The 23,540-nt window shown below is 38.9% G+C and overlaps 3 protein-coding genes and 1 long non-coding RNA gene across 5 annotated transcripts; 2 read left to right on the top strand and 2 right to left on the bottom strand.

Moving 5' to 3' along the window:
- The first annotated feature begins 168 nt into the window (after positions 1 to 168).
- On the top strand, positions 169 to 7,143 carry LOC122047580 (monodehydroascorbate reductase 3, cytosolic-like). Its single transcript, XM_042608954.1, has 10 exons — positions 169 to 340; positions 886 to 957; positions 2,842 to 2,893; positions 4,921 to 5,001; positions 5,345 to 5,463; positions 5,565 to 5,784; positions 5,990 to 6,108; positions 6,181 to 6,306; positions 6,475 to 6,615; positions 6,683 to 7,143. Exons 1-10 carry the CDS (start codon positions 290 to 292, stop codon positions 7,004 to 7,006), a joined length of 1,305 nt encoding a protein of 434 aa, XP_042464888.1. The 5' UTR covers positions 169 to 289; the 3' UTR covers positions 7,007 to 7,143.
- LOC122047581 lies at positions 7,060 to 7,777 on the bottom strand. The gene is made up of 2 exons (XR_006130593.1): positions 7,312 to 7,777; positions 7,060 to 7,218 (listed from the first exon to the last, which is right to left on the bottom strand). It is a non-coding gene; the product is annotated as an uncharacterized LOC122047581 (long non-coding RNA).
- Positions 7,778 to 7,991: 214 nt separating this feature from the next.
- On the bottom strand, positions 7,992 to 10,427 carry LOC122049628 (GDSL esterase/lipase At5g03610-like). Its single transcript, XM_042610991.1, has 5 exons — positions 10,358 to 10,427; positions 10,054 to 10,245; positions 8,883 to 9,157; positions 8,479 to 8,773; positions 7,992 to 8,401 (listed from the first exon to the last, which is right to left on the bottom strand). The coding sequence occupies exons 1-5, from the start codon at positions 10,413 to 10,415 to the stop codon at positions 8,184 to 8,186; spliced, it is 1,038 nt and encodes a 345-aa protein (XP_042466925.1). The 5' UTR covers positions 10,416 to 10,427; the 3' UTR covers positions 7,992 to 8,183.
- Positions 10,428 to 12,228: 1,801 nt separating this feature from the next.
- LOC122047578 (nuclear pore complex protein NUP50A-like) lies at positions 12,229 to 16,793 on the top strand. Of its 2 annotated transcripts, none has more exons than XM_042608953.1 (2): positions 12,229 to 12,380; positions 15,152 to 16,793. In XM_042608953.1, exon 2 carries the CDS (start codon positions 15,180 to 15,182, stop codon positions 16,578 to 16,580), a length of 1,401 nt encoding a protein of 466 aa, XP_042464887.1. In that variant the 5' UTR covers positions 12,229 to 12,380; positions 15,152 to 15,179; the 3' UTR covers positions 16,581 to 16,793. The 2 variants fall into 2 exon arrangements, with proteins under 2 accessions (XP_042464887.1, XP_042464886.1); XM_042608952.1 differs by having other exon boundaries at positions 12,256 to 12,424.
- Positions 16,794 to 23,540: the final 6,747 nt, after the last annotated feature.

The following is a 23,540-nucleotide window of genomic DNA, read 5'->3' as shown; positions in this document are numbered from 1 at the left end:
TTGATTTTATTTGCAGCTCCGGTTTGCGGTTTAAGGATTCCACCCGGTCTGGCCGGTTTGATTTCCATCCCGAGGGATCAACCAGAATCAGCTGACGCAATCGCTGACGTGGGCGATCATCTTCCCAATCTGGCGCTGTTGCTTTATATACCAGCCGATACCGATGGCCATGGTCTCATCAGATCCGGCGACTTCGACTCTCCGATCGCGCGGGCAGAGAGAGCAGAGGGAAGTTGAGCGACTACTTCTGTTGCGAGAGTTTTACTGATTTTGATTGGAGACATCGAACATGGCGGAGAAGCACTTCAAGTACGTCATCCTCGGAGGCGGCGTTGCTGCGGTGAGGATCATCTTCTTGATTCCTTGATTCATATTTTCTTTTGGTGGAAGAAGATTTTTGAGAATCCTCACCTTGACACTTGCTGTTTTTCTTCTCATCGCATAAAGAAAAGAGTTGGATTTTGATTCATTTTTCCCCGTTTGTTTTGGAAATGAAACTGAAGAGACTGGAAGTAGATAATAGAGCAGATATGAGTTTGTTTGGGTGGAGAGCATATATGGGGAACAGAAGCGTACGGAATGGTCTTCACCATAAAACATTGTTTTCCCTCTTTTTAGGTCAAATATTCAAAAAAAAATTTCGATTTAACAAATACAATTAGAACAAACATTCCCTTTGCCTTCTCCTTTTTCTTTTGTTTTCCTTTTCTTAAAAACTATTCTCCAAGCAGGATTTTGTAACAAAAAGTTGTGATGACTGATTACTTCAAGGACACTGATTACGGCTTCTGTATGGACATAAAAGATGGAATTCTTTTAAGAGAGAAGACAGTCAAGGATATTTGAAATCTTTGGTATTTCCTGATGTATTGTTCTAATTTTCAGGGATACGCTGCTAGAGAATTTGCAAAGCATGGCCTCATTCCAGGAGAATTAGCGATTATCTCAAAGGAGGCGGTATTGTTCTGTTATGTTTTCCGATAGTATATTTTTGTGATTCCTATTGCTTGATTAATGGCTAAGTTTCACATAATCTTCGACCTGAAAGTTTTATCTGGAGTTCTCTCAATCTAGCTGTTCCTATCTTCAAAAATCAAATATCCGCTTGTTTCAGTTCCTAGTTGTTCCTAGTGATTGATGTTGCAAAGCTATGGAGTCTTCAAATCAAACTGAGATTAGGATCAAGTTTTTCAATATGAATTTGATGCCCTGGATATTCTTTTGTGCCTGAATAATGATGCGTTCAGGGAGATACATCCAAGTAGAAAGTAGTTGTATGAACGACATTAATTATCAGATATGTCAAACGTGTGAGTTAAAAAAACACATGGAGCCAAGATGGTAAAAATGAAAGAAAAGAGAAGTTGATTAAGTTGTGCAATGTCTAGTGGCCATACTTTGCCCTATTGAATTTTAGGTGGAAAACAGGTCAAGAGGCATCAAGATTACGATGCTGATACGGTTAAAAATTAATAAAGGTGCCAAGTGAGTGATGAAAAATAGAGCCAGGGATCTGGGGATCTTTTATGTTGATCATGGATGTCTATGTGCTTGTTACAAAAGAATCACCTCTTCAGCCATTATCATCATGAGCAGAGAGGATTTTTGTAATTAGGCATGCTTTATACTTTTTTGCTTTGTACGTTGCATGATAAAGCCTGCATAGATCTTGGGATTGAACTGAGATAGAAATGCAAACTTTCAAGTTTTCCAAATGAACCATGTTTAGACCATTCAAATTTTGAAGTCTTCCAGGTCTGATGTTTGGATCCAAAAGCTAATATCCAACGATGATCTAGAGAGGTTAGACATGTGCCGAGCTGCATAGTTGATTTCAAATTCTATTTGTAAATGGGCATTCCTCATGTGGAAGGTTCATGTTTTCTTTGTTTGAATTGAATTGCTGGAGGAGCATACCATAGAAACAAATAAAAACAAATTCCAACTAGAGTTCATATTGAGTTGGTTGTGGCTAGGCAGAATTTGAATAGATCTGGTTATATTGTTTATTCGCTGATAAAGATCTAGGTGGGGTGGATCCACCACTTCAACAACCCCCCTAGAGCCGGCCCATAGGTATGGAGGGAGGTAAATTTAGGTGCATAGGTGGGAGGCGCATGGTGGGGTGAATTCCGGGTCATGAGTTCTTGCGAGATTCGACCCCTGGCTCGTACACTAGAAATGTCATGCACCCACCGCCTACGCTACGTCCTGGGGCACTGATAGAGCTTGTTATGATCTAGGAATCTAATGGATAATGCCCAACAATGAATAGATTTTGTTATGTTGTTTTCTGTGCTAGAATTGAGTGTCAGGTTCATTTCCACTCTGTATGCATGATTGATACCTAATAAGTTTCTCACTTCCCATTTCCCTTTCCAAATGTCTCACCATCTATTTGAGTTATCCACTTTGCATCGCTATTTTAGCAAAGTAAGCAGCAGCCTTACAATTTCTGTTCATGTGCTGTTGAGTGCTGTTAATTTATCTTCCTTATCCAAATAGCAAAGTCTGAATTGATTATTTTTTCTAGTTTTGAATTGTTTTAATTGTGCATCTATGTGGAATTGTGAACTTCCATAGAGTCAGAGACAAAGCAAGTGATTTTAACTGATCTTGAATCTCCTTTGTTGATAAATATTTTTCAAAATTGAAACAGTACAACTGACAATATTCTAGAAATTCTTAAATCTCTTTACTTCATCAATATTTTCACTTAAGGGACATTTTATATTTTCAATTCACATTTATGAAATGCATATTAATTAATCTTCAATAGTCCTAATTTTTGTCGTTATTCAACAATTTTTCATATTTAATGTACCTAATGTCATTTTGCAGGTGGCTCCTTATGAACGCCCAGCACTTAGCAAGGCATATCTCTTCCCTCAGGGTAGGTCATGCACAATCAACCTCCCATTTTCATCACTTAAATAATGAAATGTTTGAGTTGATAGATCCGAGTACATAATATGAGTCTTTTTACAATCAACCTCCCATTTTGATCGCTTAAATAAGAACCAACCAACCCCCGTTTGTATGAAGTTGTTCTGGTTAATATATACATAACTTCTAAATATACTGAAATTATTCTTTCTGCTGAAGTTTTAGTTCAAATACTAAGGTGACTTTTGGTTCTTTCCTAGCAATCGGAATGGAAATGAGAATCATAGAATTGGGGAATGGGAATTGGTATGACCATAGATATTACTCTTAAAAATAGTGTTTGGTTAGTTGAATATTTTCTTTCAGAATGAACCTAAATTTCCTTTTTTACCCTTAGAGGAAAATAAGAGAAAAAATTATGTGTGAGAGAAAGTTGAATGTGAGAGAAAAATATGATGAGAGAGAAAGTGTGATGGGAAAAAATGATGAGAAAAAAGTGTGATGAGAGAAAGTGAGAAGAGAGAGAGTGTAATGGAAGAGATTGAGGAGTGAGAAAGTGTGATGAGAGAAAATGAGAAGAGAAAGTATTGATGAGAGAGATTGAGAAGAGAGAAAGCATGATGAGAGAGAATAATGAGAGATAAAGTGTGATGAGAAAAAGTAAGGAAAGAGTGTGTGATGGGATAGAAAGCATGGTGAGAGAGGATAAGGAGAGAGAAAGTGTGATGAGAGAGAATGAAGAGAGAAAGTGCAATGAGAGAAAATGGTGGTAAAAGGTGATTACGCTCGCCCTCAGCGCCCCCACCAACCCGTCCAAGGGCTAACACGGAGGAGGTAAATCACGGGTGAGGGAGTCATTTACCTCATCTATGCCGAGATTCGAACTCCAGATCTCATGGTGGCAGCACCTCATGCACTAGCCACTAGACTGTCCTTAGGGGACAAGTGCGATGAGAGAAAATGAGGAGAGAGAGCGTAGAATGCATGATGAGAGATAAATAGTAGAGAAAGTGTGATGAGAGAAGAGAATGAGAGTGAAAGTATGATGAGAGAAAGAGGAGTGAGAAAGTATGATGAGAGAGAACAAGAGAGAGAGAGTGATATAAAAGAAAAATTAAACAAATATATTAATAGTATTTTCGTCCAAAACTTAATTTTCATTCTCATTCTCATTCAAACCCGAGGGAGAAGGTGAGTTTCATCAATACTTAAGTTTTTGGGTTTCATTCCAAAATCTTGATTCTATTTCCAACAACCAAACGCAAGGTTTGAGAATGAATCCAATTCCCCATTCCTATACCCATGTACCAAATGTCACCTAAATTTTTTTGACATCAAATTTGGCATGATTTGGGTAAATTATGGACAGGTTTTGTTGGATCATTTAGTACTATGGCAATAATATTTTTTACAGAAATAGGATTTTGAACATGACTTCAATTAATATAATAACAATTGTCTAAAATTTAAAACCCAGACATCCTTTTTAGCAAAGTAATTGCGTGAAAACATATGCAGTATATGAGACACATTACCTTTCTCAGAACTTCTTGCTTACTCTTTCAAAATGACCCATGCAATTTAAATATCTGAAAAACATGATAATATTCGCAACCCTCATACCGTATGCATGCACTGCACACTAATCATGGAAGAGAACAATATGCTTAATCACAGGAATAGTTTTGTGTGCTTACATCAATTGTATCAATCCTCCTAGATCAATACCGAATGAATTAAACTATTGGGATATGTGGAGATGGTTTCTTCATCAATTGTCTCACATTAATGTTTATCAGTTAAAGATGTTTATCAGTTTTGTGTGCTTACATCAATTGTGTTGTACTGAAGCTGTGCTTATTTAATGTAGGAGATGGTTTCTTCATTTCTCTTGTTATTCAGTGTTAACGTTATCTTGTTTTAGACTGATTATTACTGATGATCACAAGGTCCATTGATGGTTTCCATAATGATGCCTTTTTCATGCTTAGTTATTTTCTTTTCCTCATTGTCAATTAAACATGAATTTCACAGGTGCTGCAAGGCTCCCAGGTTTTCATGTTTGCGTTGGAAGTGGAGGGGAGAGACTACTTCCAGAATGGTACTCCGAAAAGGGTCAGTGTGCATGCATTTGTGTGCTTTAATATCAATGTGAAACATACAGATTTTAGTTTTAGTAGGTAAGATGCTATAGCTATTTCTATTTTAGTGTTTCTAACTCAAAAAAAAATAGTTGAACTCAAACAAAGAAATACTATGGAAGGTTAAAAAAAAGATGCTACTCAAAGACAATTACTTGCTTCTACTGAAACAGCTGTTCTTTTGTCTTCTACAACAGCCATTGGTTCTGTCACTTGTACTTGTCTAATGGATTTTGTTCACGATTGTAATAGAAAATGAAACAAATTCGATGGAATATCATGGTTCTTGCATTCAACCAATTTGTTTCTGGATGCAGGAATAGAGCTGATCCTCAGCACTGAAATTGTAAAAGCAGACCTTGCTTCCAGGACTTTGACCACTGCAGCTGGAGCAACCATCACATTTGACATTTTGATTATAGCCACTGGATCCACTGTAAGTTGGATGAAGTTTCTCCTTTTAGTATCTGGACCATTTTCCAAGACCAAATAGGCTGCTCTATAAGATATATTGATTTTGTAACATGGCATTTGTAGGTCATAAATCTCTCTGATTTTGGTACTCCTGGAGCTGATGCTAACAATATATTGTATCTGAGGGAAATTGATGATGCTGACAAGCTTGTGGCGACCATCCAAGCAAAGAAGAACGGGAAGGCTGTCATTGTTGGAGGTGGATACATTGGGCTTGAACTTAGTGCCGTTATGAAGATTAACAACTTCGATGTCACTATGGTGTATCCTGAACCCTGGTGCAGTATGTCCCTTGCCTATATCCTTTAACTTCTCCCTATCTCTCTTTAACAAAATCAAAGTTAACACCATATATGCAGAAGTACAAGGTCCGAAAGAATTATCTTTGGTTAATTCTACCCAAGCAACATATATTTGATCTTTTCTTATTCTGAGAGACTTGTCGATTACCGTGTCACAGGATCCTTAATCTCTCTTCCTTCGTGCAGTGCCGAGGCTATTTACTCCAGATATCGCTGCTTTCTATGAAGCTTATTATGCAAACAAGGGAGTCAAAATAGACAAGGGCACACTAGTCATTGGATTTAATTCTGACACCAATGGGGATGTATGTTTTTATTCTTTGGCAGTGTGCGTTTTGTTTTTTCAGGAATTAGATGATACTCTTTGTTATTAACAGGTAACATCAGTCAAGTTGAAGGATGGAAGAGTGCTCGATGCAGATATTGTAATAGTCGGTGTTGGTGGACGGCCTCTAACAAAACTATTCAAAGGCCAAGTTGAAGAAGAGAAGGGAGGAATTAAGGTTAATGATTTTTTTTTTTCGCTTTCTAAGTTAATGTTACAAGAACATGTTTCTCCCAATGCCTTAATAATTCCAGTCTAAGTTTAAATTTTCTTTCGACTTCCAGTTGATCTTCTCTTTGAATTTTTTGCGTGTCATCTAAGGTAATGTTTGTTCTTTGTGATGCAGACTGATGCTTTCTTTCAAACAAGTGTTGCTGGAGTGTATGCTGTCGGCGACGTAGCTACCTTCCCTTTAAAGCTATACAACGAAACACGAAGAGTGGAGCATGTCGATCATGCCAGGAAATCAGCAGAGCAGGCCGTGAAGGTAGAAACTAACATCGCACCAAAAAACTTGTTTTCTTGTTTATCTCACTCCTTTTGTTATCGAGCAGGCAATCAAGGCAAGCGAGGAAGGTAAAGCAATTGACGAATACGACTACCTCCCTTACTTCTACTCCCGCTCGTTCGATCTGTCATGGCAATTCTACGGAGACAATGTGGGAGAAACTGTCATATTTGGCGACAATGACCCTGCATCATCAAAACCGAAGTTCGGGTCTTACTGGATCAATGAGGGGAAGTTACTGGGAGCTTTCCTGGAAGGCGGATCTCTGGAAGAGAATAAGGCCATTGCTGAGTTGGCAAGGCTTCAACCTGCAGTTCCAGACCTCGAGCAACTGGCAAAGGAAGGTCTCTCATTTGCTTCGAAGATTTGATGGTGAGAAAGTTGTTACTGTCTTTTATGTCAGAATTAGGCAACTTGCGGACCTATTCTTAAGTTTTCTTGAGAAATAACTTCTTGTACCTTTGCAAATCGAGACAATAATATCGAGACAAACTTCTCATGCCTTAAGTAATTGAATTCCACAAACACAGATACATAGTTCAAATTAGTTCCCTCCGAAAGAAGTGATCTTGATGACGAGACCTGGGTACACATCATCGAAGTCCAGAATGTGAGGATTCTCCTCGAGTATGAATGGATCATTGCACTTTTCACTTATCGTCTGAAGTGTCTCACCTTCCCTGACCACATAGATCTCGTCGCAAGGTTGGCCGTTCATCAACCGACTCCTTCTAGCCAATGTTGTATCGTTAGGCAGCTGCTCCTCAGGCTCGCAACAATTCAGAACGAGGAGGAGCATCAAGATGAGGGTAGAGTACCACGAAACCTTCTCCGCGGCCATCCACGAAACCGAGGAAGAGGAAGCCATGCTTAGAATTGGGAGGAAGAGAGGCACATCGTGGTGATCTTTAAAAGGATTTGCTTACAAGTGGTTGAGACTTCTGGAGGTGGTTGGGGACTCGAAATAGGAGTAGATGAGTTACAATGGATCCTTGTCTTCTCGGTGGTTGAACTTTGAGTTGGAGCAAGTAAGACATTCAAAAGGAAAGCCAAAGAAGGAACACAATGTATTGTTTTAGTAATTAGCATTTCAAAGCCATCTCATTTCGCCGTAAACTCATCTCATTTCGTCGGCGGTGTATCTTATTAGTCACATATGCCATTCAGTTTGTCTAACATTGTTAGTCCTACTTATTACAATGCCATCTATGCTCAAAGCCGAAAGATTTCTATTGTCATTGTCGTCACTTGAGACACATTTTCGCGTGTGATACTCTTTACTTATCGTGTTTTATTTTGACAATGTCGATATCGTTAAGCGCTAGCCAACCACTACAACTTTGACCCAGCAAAACTATTAAACTAACCACTTCATTAGCAGGGCAGCATAAACACTACTGAATTGGTATGACTAGCGGTTTGAATCATAACCTTTCATTCAAAGATCAAAAACGTCAATATATAAAGGGACACAATTGAACAAGAATTCAAGTTCCTTATTCCTTCCGTTATTTTCTATTTTATAGAAATCACCAACAATTTATTCATCAGAGGAACCTTTTGATGGTTGGCTTGAGGTACTCAAAGGCCGCGGCCCAACCGGCTTGTGTCGGGTGCAACGAGTCCCAATAGAAGTGCTCCTCCGGTTGTTGGCACACCGAGTACAACTTTTGCCCCTTATCGTCCAAGGATCCACATAGGGTCTTTTCCGAGCTACTCTCACAACAAGGCAACAAAGGATACTTCATCTTGGTCGATCCTCTCACTAACAATAAAGGAGGGAAACAAAATAAGATACTTGTTGCCATAGCATTGCAACAAACATTATATAATTTTGTGTACCTTGGTGGAGTATGCTCAAGAAGGCTTTATTCACATTGAGAATTAAGAAATCGGTATTCGAATTGTTGCTTCTCCGCAAGTCCAACACGAGTTTGTTCATCGCATGGTTGTGCTCGTAGGCGATTCGGGAGATGTTTTGCGAGCAGAGCGTGTAGTTGCTAGGTCTAGTCTGCATTGGCGTGCACTCGATCGGATGCAAGTTCGTAACCATTACCTTGGGGACCCCTATTTCTTGTAGTCGAAGTAAATCTACTTTGAATTGTGCAAACAATTTTCGTATGAATTCGTGAATGTGCTATTTGTCACGACAAGAAGATCTTGGTTAGTCGCGACCATAGAAAGGCATGTTAAAAGATACAAAGAGCTAATTCAAATGTTTTGATATCGAAGGATTCAATACTCACCAACCAAGAGTTGGGATCTTGTTCCCCGAAGTGTCCATAGTCATTGCCAGAGACGACGACTAGCGCGGTGGAGGAACGAATGCTAGCATTCGAGTAGACTCCGGCATCGATTTGGGATTGAAGATGATCGATCTGAGTGCTAAGGTTGCTCTGGAAGTTGCCGGTATCGAAGATACCACTGCCGGAGACCGCAAAGTTCATACCATAAGGGAGTAGGGTTGGGCCATATCTCCTGATCTTGTAAGGAATTGGGGACTTGCTCTGCATGAAAGAAGCTGCCATAGTAATTGGAAAGTGTTATTTTTTAAGTATAAAGGGTATAATTGCATTCTGATAAATACGTAAAGTCAATGGGTAAAAATGAAAAATTCCCATATTTTACCAAAAAGACCCTTTATAATTGGTATTTATTTATTTATCTTTATTTTTTTTCTCTACCCCAAATCGTCTATTATATAAATATATTTCAAAGCTATAGATAAGTGTGCGAGTTTGTTTGAAACACGTGGCAAACATGGAGTGAGACACGTATTTTCCTTGTAAAAAATTCTTTATTTATTTATTTATAAAGTCTCGGTGGCCATCCTCTTCCCTGTCTATTGGTGAGAATTTATGCCTATTTTTAGGTTATAGATCATGATAAAGAACTAAGGAAAATTATTCCTACGAAAATTTAGGCATAATTCTGAAAATAGATATCTCTTAATTTTTCTATCTTGTCTATAGTAAATTTGAAATACATTTATCTATATTCAGATCATACTAGTGAAATTTATGATTTTTTTTTTTTATAGATAATTCAGATGTTTAGACTTCCACTTGATTAATTTTGAAGGTGAATCATATTTTTTTTCCTAATTCATATATCCGACAAATTGAGAACACAATTTATTGAAGACCTAACTATTATCTATGTTACAAAAAGGTATGTTTATACCTACCTCATCTATTCCGTGTCCATTGTCTTCTCATACTATGTCGAGATTTCATCCTACTAATCTTAGAAGTAATTATATTTCTCTCTGTTTCATCTACCAAGTAAATTTGAAATATAATTTATATACACACAGAAACTAACTTCTAAAATTCATTTTATTTTGATAATAACATAAGTTAGACCCCCTATTATTGAATACAATGTAAAGAAAAATATCGATAAAGAAATACTAACCTACATAGTCGGAGAGAACTCGGCCATCAGAGTAGCGACCCGTCGGCTTCTTAGGGAAGGTCATGCCATAAGGCTCAAACCATGAACGTGCATTCCGCCCCAATACTCTCCCTAAGTTTCCAGTATCCGCATACGAATCTCCAAACACAAACAACTTTTTACTTGTGTTATCGTCATAACCACTCTCAATCCCTAAACAAGAAACATAAGCAAAACCAAACAAAAAACATATTAAAAACACTTTTTAACAAATTAAAAAAAAATATTTACACAAACTAAAAACATGCACGAGATTATTAATTACCCTTCAGGAGGAAAAATAGAGAGATCACAAAGAAGAAAGCCTTGGCGGCTTTTGCCATTGCGATGAAGGAAGGAAGGATGTTGCTAGAAACAATGACTAGAATGAGTATTTATAGATACCACTAGATGCCTTTGGAATTTTTTGGTAAATAATTATATTTTATAATTTTAAAAATATATAAAAACAAAGAGGAATCTTAGCTGTTCTTGATTCATGGCAAGAGAGGAATTAAAATATAATAAATGGAAATTAAATTATTTCCTAGGGCATGTAAAATTAAATAGAATAAATATTTATCGGGAGCATAAAATAAACAATATTTCTTGTTGAGTGTTTTTAGTGATTTTGATGTTGTCTATTCAGCTCCTCGTCGCCACCTCCGCCGGCGAAGAAAATTATTTTGGTAATTTTGATAAATAATTATTATTATTGTTATTTGAAAGGTCAATTAAATCCATTTACACGATGACAATTGAGTCATGACAAACAAAAATTATGTCCTAGGTAGTGGTAAGGCGCGTTCTTAATTTCTTAGATATTTAAGGATTGAATTTTAATTTTAATGAATTAATAGATAAATTTTCATTCTAATAGGTGATAATTCACATGTGTAGGAGTATTTATTCTAGTAGGTGATAGAGAGTCCATTCTGAAAGCATATAAAATATTTGATCTTCTATAGTTGAAAGATTATTACGTTAGAGTAAAATATTTATCATGATTTTTTTATCTATATTTTATGATGGGCCAAATGATACTAAATCGTTTGAAATGAACAATATCAATATTTTTTTCTCTAAAAAGAAAAAAATTATGTCTTAGGTAGTGGTAGGGCGTGTTCTTAATTTCCTAGACATTTAAGGATTGAGTTCTAGTTTTAGTGAATTAATAGATAAATTTTCATTAATAGACAGTTGGCCTTAGAATACTCGTTTCCCAATTTATCTTGGTAGGTGATGAGAAACCTTTGTAGAGCCTGATCAATCATCTAAAGATTAATCGATATAAACTGAATACTTAATACCAACTAAAAAAATTAAACTTTTCATAGTGGTAATTTAATTGTGGCAATCTATTTCTTCTGGTATTGTATTAATTGTTATCGCATTAAAAATATTGAACCAGATAAATCCGAAGTAACTGATCCGGTCCTATAGAAATTTTTCACTTATCGTCAGGGTAATTCAAGAAATGCTTGTGGCTGGCGGTCCAAAAATTCAACATCCTATTATTACATATTCCATTTAAAAAAAAAATTATAAATATATCATAATTAGAAATTAAACTGTGAAGACCTAAATGATACTTGAGGCAATTGTAATATGGTTATAACGAGTAGTTGCTATAAAAATTTGTAGGTGATTTTGATTAATTAAAATATTTGTAATAAAATTTAATTAATTTTGATAAATTAATAAATAATATTTTGATAGGCTACGATTCCTTAAATACGAGGCTTATTTTGGCATGCTACGATTGCTTGAATACGAGGCTCTTCCGATTATAAATTAATCCATAATTTATTTCGTTACTTATAAGTGACATTTAAAATGGGCTTAATTATTTTTTTTAACTATGATTAAATATGAGACCCTCTTTAATTTAACCTTTAAAAATATGGTAAAATACTTTTTAAATTTTTTATAGGGCCCTTGACCTCGCTTTTGATTTTATCACTCTCTGTATATTAAATAAATGGTCCCAATAAAATAAAATTTAAAAATAGAGTCCCTTATTTGACATTTGTCCATTTTTATAAAACACACAAAGTCTTAATTATTTCCTCCTCTTTCTCCTCCCTTTTCCCATTTGTCCACACTCTCTCTTAAATCAACGGTCAGGATTAGTTAGGTCAACTCAGTTTCCGAATCATTAGAATTAGAACTATTCGACGAAGACAGAGAAAATTACCATACAGCCATCGCCGTCACTGCTCTGCTTCAGGAGACTTCACGTTCCATTTCCGCGATTTGGGCACTCCTCTCGCGACCGACAGCGCGTCCGGCGATCGATCGAGCTCACGGTATCTTCCCCGTCTCACTGCTACCTCTTCTACCACTCTTGGAGGTGCTCGATCCCTTCCCTGTTTTCGATTTACCGGTTTCTCCGCAAAGGAATTTCTTTGATTGGTTTGTGTTCTGATTGATGCTTGTGATTGAGGGTTTTGGTCTGTGATGCCAAGGAATTACTGTTTGTCTTGATGAATTTGAGCGATCTGGTGCTTTGAGTCGCTAATATTTGGATTTAGGTATTGTTTTCCCCCCTTTTTTTTTGTGATGGTTGTTGCTAAATTCAATCCAAACACTGAGGAGTTTTATATCCACAAAGAAAAGTATATTATAATCTTCTGACTACCTCTTTGTTTGTCTGTTATGCTGATCAATCAATGACAAAATACTATCTCCGCCTAGTTCTCTACGGAATCTTGGGTGAGATCACCTTTAAATGAAGTCATTCACTAATTAATATGTGCTTAACAGCCAAATACAAAGAACAAGCCCGCTATCCGAGCACAAAAAAAGTATCGTTCTTGTCTAAATAATGAAGATGTCTGCACATGTGCTCAGGGCCACCACACAATAATATTGTTTGTGGGTTGAGGCAGGATATCGCATTAGTATCGTATGAGCTTATATGGTGGTCATTGGTGACCACATAAGAAGGAGATATTGTCGTCCCAAATGGCTAGTAATTTTGAGTTGGATAGAGTTCCTCTTCGTTCATGGGCCAGTTGGGTTGGACGAGTGCCCAATCATACCTTTACAATGGGGTGGAAACCTGGCCACACTCATGTGAATGCTAATTTGAAGTGCTTTAGCCTATATGAGTTTTTCAGGAAGAACACTAATTTTAAATCTGCAATCATATGACTGCTCTCTTTGGATTTCTTTATTCTTCATTTCTTTTCTACTTGCTTTATAATGGTTCTCTATTTTTTTTTTTTTTGTTGATATGGTTTTTTGTATCATTTATGTTTTAGTTCTTTTAAATCAAGTACATTACGGTTATGCTTTAAAATGAAAATATCAGGAGGATACGATTGATATTTTCGGTTAAAACAGAAAAAATGGACCATCTTCTAATTTAAGTAGTTGAAGTCAATGAATGCAGTCAAACTTTGCAAGAATAAAGCTAGAGAAATACAAACATTGTCATGCTGCTCAACTTATTCTCTCATTTTATTATTATCGGAACTAGACCTAATTCCTCTTAAAATAAATGTGTTTTTAAATTTTTTTTACTACACACATTTGTCTTCGCATTCTTATCTATTTTCTACATATTGCTTCCTAATGGTCCAACACTTTGATCCATGAAGCATGTCAAATGGTGTACAGTTTTATAAAATTTTCCTCTTAGACTAAGGGGCACACGATGATCACATGAGATTGTAGAAGCTCCTCTCTACTTCAATCGCTCAATATTTGTTGTAACAAATCTTCATCAATATAACTTTCTTGTCAAATAAAAAATAATCTGATATAAACTGTTAAAGAATAACTTGGTCCATTATATACCATAAGCTCAAATTGTAGTGACACTTTTTGTCCAATCTTATCTTTTGCCAGTTTGCCTTGTTTTTAATCTTTTTTCATCTCTTTCACAGTTGAAGTTTTAAATTTTACAAGTAAAATCCTTTACCTTGTAACTCATTTTACTTCTATGAAGACCGACCTTCAAAATGTGGTTTTTCTTCAACACTCTGGTCTAATTCTCTAGTGCTCAAAAACTCGCCAGTTAAGAATGATCCTTGTGAATTAAAATTATAGTCTGTGTTGGATAACAAAACATCATGGATATCCAACTGATTAGAAAAATTTGAATCCAAAATATTCTTTAATAAACACATATACTGGCAAAAGATGCAAAGCAGATAATAGTTCATAAGAAGGGAAGAAACTACAAGTCATTATTATGTTGTTATCAAGATAAAACATCTTGGTGTATTTTATTCTGCAAGTATCTGAAATGGATAGAGAAGGAAAGTTCTGATTGCTAGCTGCTAACTTTGAAATTTCTCACGATATTTCAAAGTTAAGTGGAAATAATTTATTGAGAATAAAAAGAATATCTCCTAAATAATAGTTCATATAATATCACAATATGCTAACAATTTCAAGGGAATAATTATTGTTTACAGTTCTTAATAAGACTTATTATATGGAATTTTTGAATAAGATAAGGAAAGATGCAAAAATTTCAGAGATAATTTCGTTCTAGACACCCCTGTAAAATTGTATTTTGCCTTTGATTTATGATTTAACTTTATATTATGTGAAAATTATCTTTAGTCTCAATAACAGCAAAATCACAAACTTGTTAGTGCATCTTATTATGCTATAAGAATACTACCACTTCCACTCACATCGTTTGAACTGTGATATAAAATTCCCCTTTTAAAGCTTACCTTTGTTGTTTTGGTCGGAGTATGGCTAGCTTCCACTGTCACGGAGCATTGGTAGGTTTCCACATTTCATTAGGTTATGGAGAATCAATATAGTTTTCCCCTGGTAATAGAGATTGTCGCTCTTGTTTCTACCGTGATTGAAGAGCATTCTTTAGAAAGGATGGCCTTTTCAACATGTTGCTGGTTTTCAAGACTCTTTTGGCATGCATGATCAAATATTTTGAAGAAACTGTTTCTCTTTAAGAAAATGAGGAATTATCTTCGAAACTAATGATTTAATACAAACAATTTTCAGCTAATTGAGCAAACATTATTAGCTAATTTTGCTGCCAATTAGTACAGATCGTCTTCAAAGTTGGTAATATAAACTTCTGTTTTCTGTTCAGTCAATTGTTCGATCTAAGACTCGCGACAATGGGAGATGCAGAAGATGCCCTACCTCCATCCAAGAAGAGGGTTGCTGGGAGACAGCTTACCAAGGACGACCCTGATCGGGATGATGATGCTCCTGACTTGGAGATGGGTACATTTAAAAAGGCCACTGAGGAAGTGATGGCTACCAGAAGAATCGTGAAGGTCCGTCGCAGTCAGCCTGCACCAGCTGCTTCTTCGAATCCTTTTGCCGGAATCCGCCTAGTTGCTTCTTCGGACACTAGTATAGAAGCAAAGAAATCCATGGATTCTTCTAAAACTGATGGCTCAACACCACAAGATGAAGAACAAGGTGAATCTAATGAGAACAGTGATGTTGGAAATGTTGCTAAGGGAACTGAAATTGCTGTTAATTCTGACAATATCGAGGGTGCAGAGAAGAATGGTGAGAAACCAGATAAATTTTCTGAACCATTATCAGATACTGCTGACGATAAGGAGAAGAATATTCCTGTTGCAGAGGAAGTTCGACCTGCGGAAACCAGTAAAGCTGAAAAAAATGGCAGAGAGAAAACTGACAATGAATCTGTAAAAGAAAGAATCGAAGATCAACAGGAAGAAAATGGAAAGAAAGCTGAAGAAACAGAGGGGGATGCTGGACAAAATGTTGAAAATGCAGTCGAAGAAAGTGATAAAAAAGCTGCGACGAATGATCTGAAAGAGCCAGCAGCACCTGCTGCACCTCTGAGTTCATTCCAACAATTATCAAGCAGCCAAAATGCCTTCTCAGGTCTCATTGGAACTGGATTCTCAACTTCATCTTTTGCCTTCGGCTCTTCTGTTTCAGGGCTTGCAGGAACTGGAATCTCGACCTCTTCTTTTACATTTGGATCGCTATCCAAGGAAGGATTCTCGTTTGGAACATCTCCAGGAACGACATTTAGTCTCTCTACTGGGTCTACAAATGGGGGGTCTTCCTTTCCGTCCTCGCTTGGCACTACACCAGATACCTCTAAAAGTGTGAAACTGTCAATGCAAGAGGTCCCTCTAGAAACAGGCGAAGAAAATGAGAAGGCGGTTTTCACGGCTGATGCGATAATGTACGAGTACATGGATGGAGGCTGGAAGGAAAGGGGGAAAGGAGAGCTTAAACTGAATGTCTCAGTATCAGATGTCGAAAAGGCAAGGCTTGTCATGAGAGCCAAGGGGAATTTTCGACTGATCTTAAATGCAAGCATTTACCCAGACATGTCTCTCACCAACATGGACAAGAAAGGAATCACCTTTGCTTGCGTTAACAGCGCGGGGGAAGGGAAAGGCGGCCTAATCACGGTGGCGCTCAAGTTCAAAGATAGCAGCATCGTGCAAGAGTTTCTCGTATCAGTCTCGGCACACAAAGGGAAGAAAGCCTCTACTTCAGAGCCCACAAAGGATGCAGATTAAGCAACCAGGAGTCATGAAAGAAAAGTTTCGAATTCTCAGAATCGACACCGGCGGTGTCTACCTGTTACCCCTTTAGAACTTTTTGATCGATTTGTTTAAGTCCGCAAACTGTTGCGTTATTCTCCGCGGACCGCCCGTCGACTATGTCATTTGCCAACTCTCGTCTATGAGCTGAAACTTGAAGAACAATACAGTTAGCCTTATCTTCCCACAGACCCAGTTGTTCTTGCTGTTATTGAATGCTTTGGTTACAATTTAGGGTCTGTTTACTTGGTTGGAAGACTGGGAGGATAGACATCTAATTGAGTTTGTCCTCAAAAATATCTATTAAACATCAGGAACACTAGATAAATCTTATAAAAACCCTTTTCAATTAATGTTTATATTTTTTCTATAATTCTAAAATTAATTTCATTTTTACATTATTAAACTCTAGCAGATATTTAAATGTATTTTGTTTCATTAATTCTTTTCAATTTGACTTTATTTAATTTTTATTAACTTTATTTTTATATGGACATCCATCACCCCCAACTCTCTCACACCATTGATAGCAGTAAATCAATAAATCGAAAATAGCGATCATATGAGAAGGTAACTCCTCAGTCGTTGTTAGGATTTGACTTTGGTCCAAATTTATAAAAATACTATGTCATAATCAACTTAGCTATATAATAGGGTAATAATTTTGTTTTTATAGTTACATAGATCGGTGAGGTGAAAATTTAGAAGGATTTAAATAAAATATATGCCAATAGTTTTTTAGATAAAATATTACCTTTATTTTTTTTTATATTACTTAAAATTTGCAATGCCTGTTTGTTTGGTGTACTTATTTTTATAATTTTTAATCGTAACTATTAGAAATTAAAGATACCTGTTTGATATATCATTTTTATAAAATCATAAATTATAAAAGATTATTATTTCATTATTATATTTTTTAGTTATAAGTCTATATATGTTTATACTAACCATGTACAAATTTATTAGACATATCTAAGACATGATAGGTATATTATTTGATTAATTTTATGTGATATGATGAAGTATATATATTTTAATTTTTATAAAATATATATATATATATATATATATATATATATATATATATATATATATATATATATATATATATATATATATACTAGAATTAAAAGATTTTAGATTTAAGTAGAGTAAATATAAAAAATATAAAATTTAAGTTTAAAAATATTAGATATAATAGGATAATTATTAAGATAGGAGATTCATAATTTTAAACATTTAAGATTTTTTTTAAAAAAAATAAAAGGAATGAGCAATGTCTTACATATTATAGCAAAAGGTAGTTACACTCTTCCTAGACATTCCTCACAATTTATCCTTGAGTTATGTGAAGGAAGGTAAATCTTAAGGGTCTCTTATATTCAACTGCCAAGCGATTAGAGGATGGGAGAAGTTTTTTTCCAAGGCATGCGCTAGCCAAGAATTGATTTTTGTCTCATTGTAGTAAAGCTGTCACTCTCTAGTTAACTGGGCACTCTCGTGGGGACAAGTGATGTCTTACATAGAATACAAGTAAAATGATTGAAATGAAAAAAAGCATATGTTCTATCTAATTGTAAAGTACCTCTAAATTTAAAAGGAAACTTTAGAACATGACAATTAGATCCTCTATATTATATGGATCTACCATATGGATAACAATTTCCTCCGAACTTGATGGAAGATTTAATATCCAACACAAATGAAGGAGAATATTGATGGACTACCGATATCTAATATCCAACCTGAATACTCGATTAAATTATATATATACACACAAAGTTAATTCTAATATGTTTTTTTACCATGATAATAGTTAGATGGAAAAAAGAAAAAATATTAGTATAGAAAATATTCGATTCTTTAATGGATATTGATCTTGTCCGAAAGTTGAAGAGACGGAAAGCTGGAAATGTGGTGCTTACGCTGACCTCCTGTGGACTCCGCATGGACCTGCAACACAAACTACATCAGTGCCGACCCAGGGAAGGGTCCTCGGCGTTGGCCCTCCAACACTCAAGTCAGTCACCGATGATGAAGTGGAAAGTGGAGCAATAAGAAAAGTGTAGCACAAACAGTGAATATCGCATACCTTCGCCGATGCTTGGACCCCCCCTTTATATAGAGTTCCGGTAGCGTGTGCATGCTTCCCAAGGTGAGCACGCTTCTCAAACTTTTCCTTGAAAAGACTTGTCGATAGCCCTTGACACAATACCTTAACGGACCGAGCATATCTCTAAAGTAACAGTGGAAGTTTCCGTCGTACGATCTTCTGGTTGTCCATGCTCGGTGTCAGCGACACCAACTCCCAAAAGGATGTTGCTGGATATCAGAGGGAGTACACTGCTAGGCCGAGCGGGTTGGTCGCTCGGTCGATGATTCGCCACTCTGGTGCTTCGTTCGGTTAGCCAGAACCTCGATACTCCTTTGCGTGTATGCTCGACCGAAGTTCCACTCTTCCGCTGTCAAGACCTGCTACCAGGCCGAGCGGGGTAGCCGCTCGGCCGAAGTTGACCTTTTCGATGCTAAGCCCGATTGTCTAGCTGAACGGGATAGCTGCTCGGCTGAAGTTCCGTATGCCAATGCCGAATACTGATGCCTTGCCGAGTGGGCAAGCCGCTCGGGCGGCTTCTGCACATTGTCTTCATTTAGTGTTGGTCGTTTGACTTCTCTATATGTCAAAGGTGGAGGTGGATCGAGGCCTTCGCCTCCGATTGGGGCATGCCTCGCCTGACCGGTCGATGACATCTACACGTTGACCGCCTTGACATTGACCTCCTTTGACCTCCACCGTGGCAGCACGGTGGGGCCCCTCATTATCACTGCATCACATGTCATCTACGCTTTGACCTCCACCGTGGCAGCGCGGTGGGACCCTTCATTGACCTCTTGTGGACTGGATATTTGTCTGAGCAGCTTTCCTCCCGATCGGCCTTCTGCCTTAACTTGGCTTCTAATTGGGATGTGAACGCTCCATGCTGGTTGGTCTGTCGAAGCGTGTCATTTGGATAGGTATGCTCCCTCAATCTGATCGGCACGACGAAGGTTTGCACTTGTCAAATCTTTCCTTGGGCTGTATTGGGGGAGCTCGAGCTAGGCTTACGTCACCCAGATTTCTGGGAAATCGTGAAAATCTCTTCACCTTAAGGCTGAGCACGCCCCCATGCCCTTATTAAATGTCGACCTGTGGCGATGCGTCACGTGTCCTGCTCTTTGTCTCCGCACGCTTGATGTGATAGGCGGATATCCATCGTGATGTGACGTTTGGCGGTTCAAATTTAACGATGAGATCTTGGCCTAGGTTTTTGCAACCTAGATCGGACGGTTCCGGTCGGCTGACCCCAAGGCTTATAAGCCCGTGCGTGTCGCCGCATTTACGCACTTGAAGCGAATTCTTGGACGACGCTCCTGTGCTCCGGTGACATCCTTCTTTTTCGCTCCTCCGACGTCCTTTCTAATAAGCTTTCTCCCTATATCCCCTTGTTTTCACGTCTTCCAGCGTCTGTTCTTATTCGTCCTCGAGTTTTTTGGCGTCTCAGTGTTCCGGCGACAATTCTGCCACTTTATTCCTTCTCTTTCTTTCTTGTTTTGCAATGGCAAGTTCCTTGCAGCCTCCCGCCGGCATCCCGGGGCCCTAGTACACCTCTACCGAGTCCCAGTTTGACGTCGGCAATGCTGAAAGTCTGAAAGCCTCTTTTGAGCTTCCTCCCAAATACGAAGTTGTTCTTCCTTCTCCCTTCGATCAGCCAAATTCTCCGTCGCCCGGCTGTATTTGCTTCTTTAGGGACCATTTTATTGCCGGTCTGCGATTTCCCATCCACCTTTTTTTTCTGCAGTGTATAAATATTTCCAAGTCTTCTTCCATCAACTGGTGCCGAACTCCTTTCGGCTGTTGTGCGGGGTGGTGGTTTTTTTTCACCTACACGACATTCCACTTACTCACTAGCTCTTTCATTACTTTTATTATCCTAAATCTTTCGAGCTGGGGACTTTTCTTTTCCAAACCCGAGTGGGTTTGGTTTTCTTTGATAAAATGTCGACTTCCAACAAACACTGGAAGAAGTACTTCTTTTTTGTGCGCTTTCCCGAGCTACCGGACTTTCCCACCTCCTGGCAGCTCGATGTGGTGACTCATCCTCCATTAAAGAAGTATAAGAGCCGATCAGACTACATCAATGCAGCTTCAATGTTGGCCAGTCAAAAGTATGATATCCACAAGCTGCTGCTAGAGGGTGTCCTTTATATCTTCGGCTTGAGTTTGATTCACACCCGACTTCCATTCAGCCTAGGTATGTGACCTCTTTACTCCTTCCTTTGATTCTAATTGATTTTCTTCATTTTTTTCAGCCGAAGTCATGCTTAGCGCACGTCTAACCGGCAAGGTGAAGCTTGTGGACGTCGTGATCAATGCGGCCACTATAGAAGAATTGGAGAGCCGCGACCTACAGCCGATCGGCTCCCGAGAAGAGCTGCAGGATGAGAGCGAAGTGGCTCCCTCCTTGGCAAATGATGGAGCGACCGGTGGCTCCCAAATTCCTACCGAACAACAGGCGATCGTCCAAGTTGAGGGGGCTTCGGGCTCAACCTTCTCAACCGAGCCATTAATCAGGTGCAAGAGGCGGCGGGGGGAGCCTTCATCGCGCTCTGCCACTTTGGGAGTGTGGTCCGCCAAATGGGTAAAGACGTCGACCCTGCTCCTGTCCAAGAGTCCACCACCCCCTGAGTCGTCAAATTGGACCCCCTCCCTGTCCGATCTACCTTAGGGAGCAGTCTACGCGCCGTCGATGGCCTTCTTGCCACCAAAAGCGAAGGTCCAGAAGTCAGGCATTCACCCGACATCTTCATCCCGACCGTCCGGACAAGCTACTTCTGTGCAATCATCCCCGAGCGGCCAACACCATATCACAGTCATTCTTCATCTGCCAATGGAAGAGTGGTGTGAGTCGGCCTATGCTTCATCCCGAGCCCCGGAGCACCAAATCATCATCCAGGGTTCGCTTGCCCAAATATGGGCGGACGCCCGATCCCGTGCGGCGATGATGCCTCCTGGGGCGCTCGCGAATAGCCACACTCAAATGTCTATTGGGGTAAGTTCCCCATTTTCATAGTTGATTTCTGATCAGTGCTTATATTTGCTTTGTTATTTGTAGTATTGGGTGGAAAGCCTAATCACGTAACACAGGCTCGTATTTTTGGAGGAGGAAGTGAAGAAGATGAAGGCGTTCAACGACCAATCCTCCGCCTCTCAAGAACAAACGAACGCCGAGGTGGCCAAACTACATGTCGATTTGGATAAGAGCAATAAACTGCTCGAGGCTGAACGGGACAAGAGTGTCGCCCATGCCACTATGCTGGCTCGGCTCAATAAACAGGTCACCATCTTCAACAATAAAATTGAGTTGACCAATGCAAGGAAGAATCAGGCCATCGAAGACCTCAAGGCGAATAATAAGGAGGCTCGAGCCCTCGCCCAAAAACTCAAGGAAGCTGAAGATTTCCTGGTCACCGAGCGGAAGAGTCGATCAGCCGAAGAAGTCGCCCTTCGTGGCTAACTTGTCGCCAAAGATACCGCATTGGTCACCGCGAAGGACGAGCTGAAGGCCTCTCGAGCGGCATTGAAGACTTATCAGGATGCTGAGGTCGGCCGGTTCAAGGCGATGAAGAAGAATTATATCTTCTCAGATGTGTTCAACGACAAGGTTGCAAACCGGGTACTCCACCTGTTCAACTTGGCGATCGACGACACAATCGATCCATGGATACCTGTCGGTAGTTCTGACTAGCAGCATCATCAGCCAAGATAAACTTACGATGTCGCTGCCTAACAACGCCCTAGACTATCTTGAGTGAGGTCAAGCGTCCCTGTACAATTTCTATAAAAAATTTTGAAGTCTTAATAAATGCTTGTCCGTTCGGACAAGCTTTATTTCCTTGTACGTTTTTTTGACTCCCTTTTCTCTTTTTGAGCATTGCACGAACTCGTGGCCTCGTGAATTTGATTGTCTACGATTAGTCTATCTAGCCGACTGATCCCTTTTGTATTCAGAGTTCCAACACGCTTCTATGAACTTCCGATTGGTTATGGGAGTATCTTGATGAATAGTATCGAACGGTCACTATATTTTGAAGACTTCGAGCTTTTGCGTAACCCGGGCACACGGTCGGCTATTCATCGGCGCTTTCCCGCTCATTGAGCTACTGGTTTAAGGTCATCGCTCGACCATTAAGGAAGATTAGGCGAACATTGGGGTTTAAGGTCGTCGCTCAACCGTTGTTGTAGACCCGAGTTTAAAGTCGTCGCTCTATCGTTGGGAAGACAAGAGTTTAAGGTCGTCACTCAACCGTTGATGGAGACAAGCGTCTAAGGTCGTCGCTCGACCGTTGTCGTTAGCCCGGGTTTAAGGTCATCGTTCGATTGTTGAGAGAGACACATTTCAAAAGGCTTTAACTTTTTATTCACATTTTGCCTTGCGTTCAGGAGCCATACAAAAATACATGGTATTCACTCGCGCACCTTTTATCCGGCCATGTAGGATTGGAGATGATTTGCACTTCATGGCCTCTCGAGCTGCCTTCCCTCTTCATCCTCTAAGTAGTAGGCTCCCGAACGGAGCTTCTGTAAAATCTTGAAAGGTCTCGCATATGGGGCTTCAAGCTTGGTGACGTCGTCAACCGGCTTCACTTTCTTCCAAACGAGATCACCGACCTGGAAGGACCTCGGGATCACCCTCCGATTGTAGTTCTGTTTAATTCGCTGTCGGTATGCCGTTAGACGAACCGCTGCTTTCACCCACATTTCGTCTACCAAGTCGAGCTCCATAAGCCTCCACTCGGCGTTGCCTTCATCGTAGTACTGCACCCGATCGAATTCTATTTCGACCTCCACGGGGATAACTGCTTCGCCGCCGTATACTAAATGGAAGGGGGTTATAC

The sequence above is a fragment of the Zingiber officinale genome, chromosome 2B (assembly GCF_018446385.1).
Source record: "Zingiber officinale cultivar Zhangliang chromosome 2B, Zo_v1.1, whole genome shotgun sequence".
Taxonomy (NCBI): domain Eukaryota; kingdom Viridiplantae; phylum Streptophyta; class Magnoliopsida; order Zingiberales; family Zingiberaceae; genus Zingiber; species Zingiber officinale.
Note: the sequence above shows the minus strand (reverse complement) of the source record. Positions and strands in the feature narration are given on the sequence as shown.

Bases quoted from the DNA above. Each gene is read 5' to 3' on its own strand.
- LOC122049628 (XM_042610991.1), bottom strand. From the start codon at position 10,415: ATGGCAAAAGCCGCCAAGGCTTTCTTCTTTGTGATCTCTCTATTTTTC. The intron at 9,158-10,053 runs GTTAGTATTTCT...TTACTATGGCAG, and splicing joins AGTTCTCTCCGACTATGTAG to CTTCTTTCATGCAGAGCAAG. The intron at 8,402-8,478 runs GTACACAAAATT...CTTTATTGTTAG, and splicing joins CTTGAGCATACTCCACCAAG to TGAGAGGATCGACCAAGATG.
- LOC122047580 (XM_042608954.1), top strand. From the start codon at position 290: ATGGCGGAGAAGCACTTCAAGTACGTCATCCTCGGAGGCGGCGTTGCT. The intron at 341-885 runs GTGAGGATCATC...TCTAATTTTCAG, and splicing joins TCGGAGGCGGCGTTGCTGCG to GGATACGCTGCTAGAGAATT. The intron at 5,785-5,989 runs GTATGTCCCTTG...TCCTTCGTGCAG, and splicing joins GTATCCTGAACCCTGGTGCA to TGCCGAGGCTATTTACTCCA.
- LOC122047578 (XM_042608953.1), top strand. From the start codon at position 15,180: ATGGGAGATGCAGAAGATGCCCTACCTCCATCCAAGAAGAGGGTTGCT.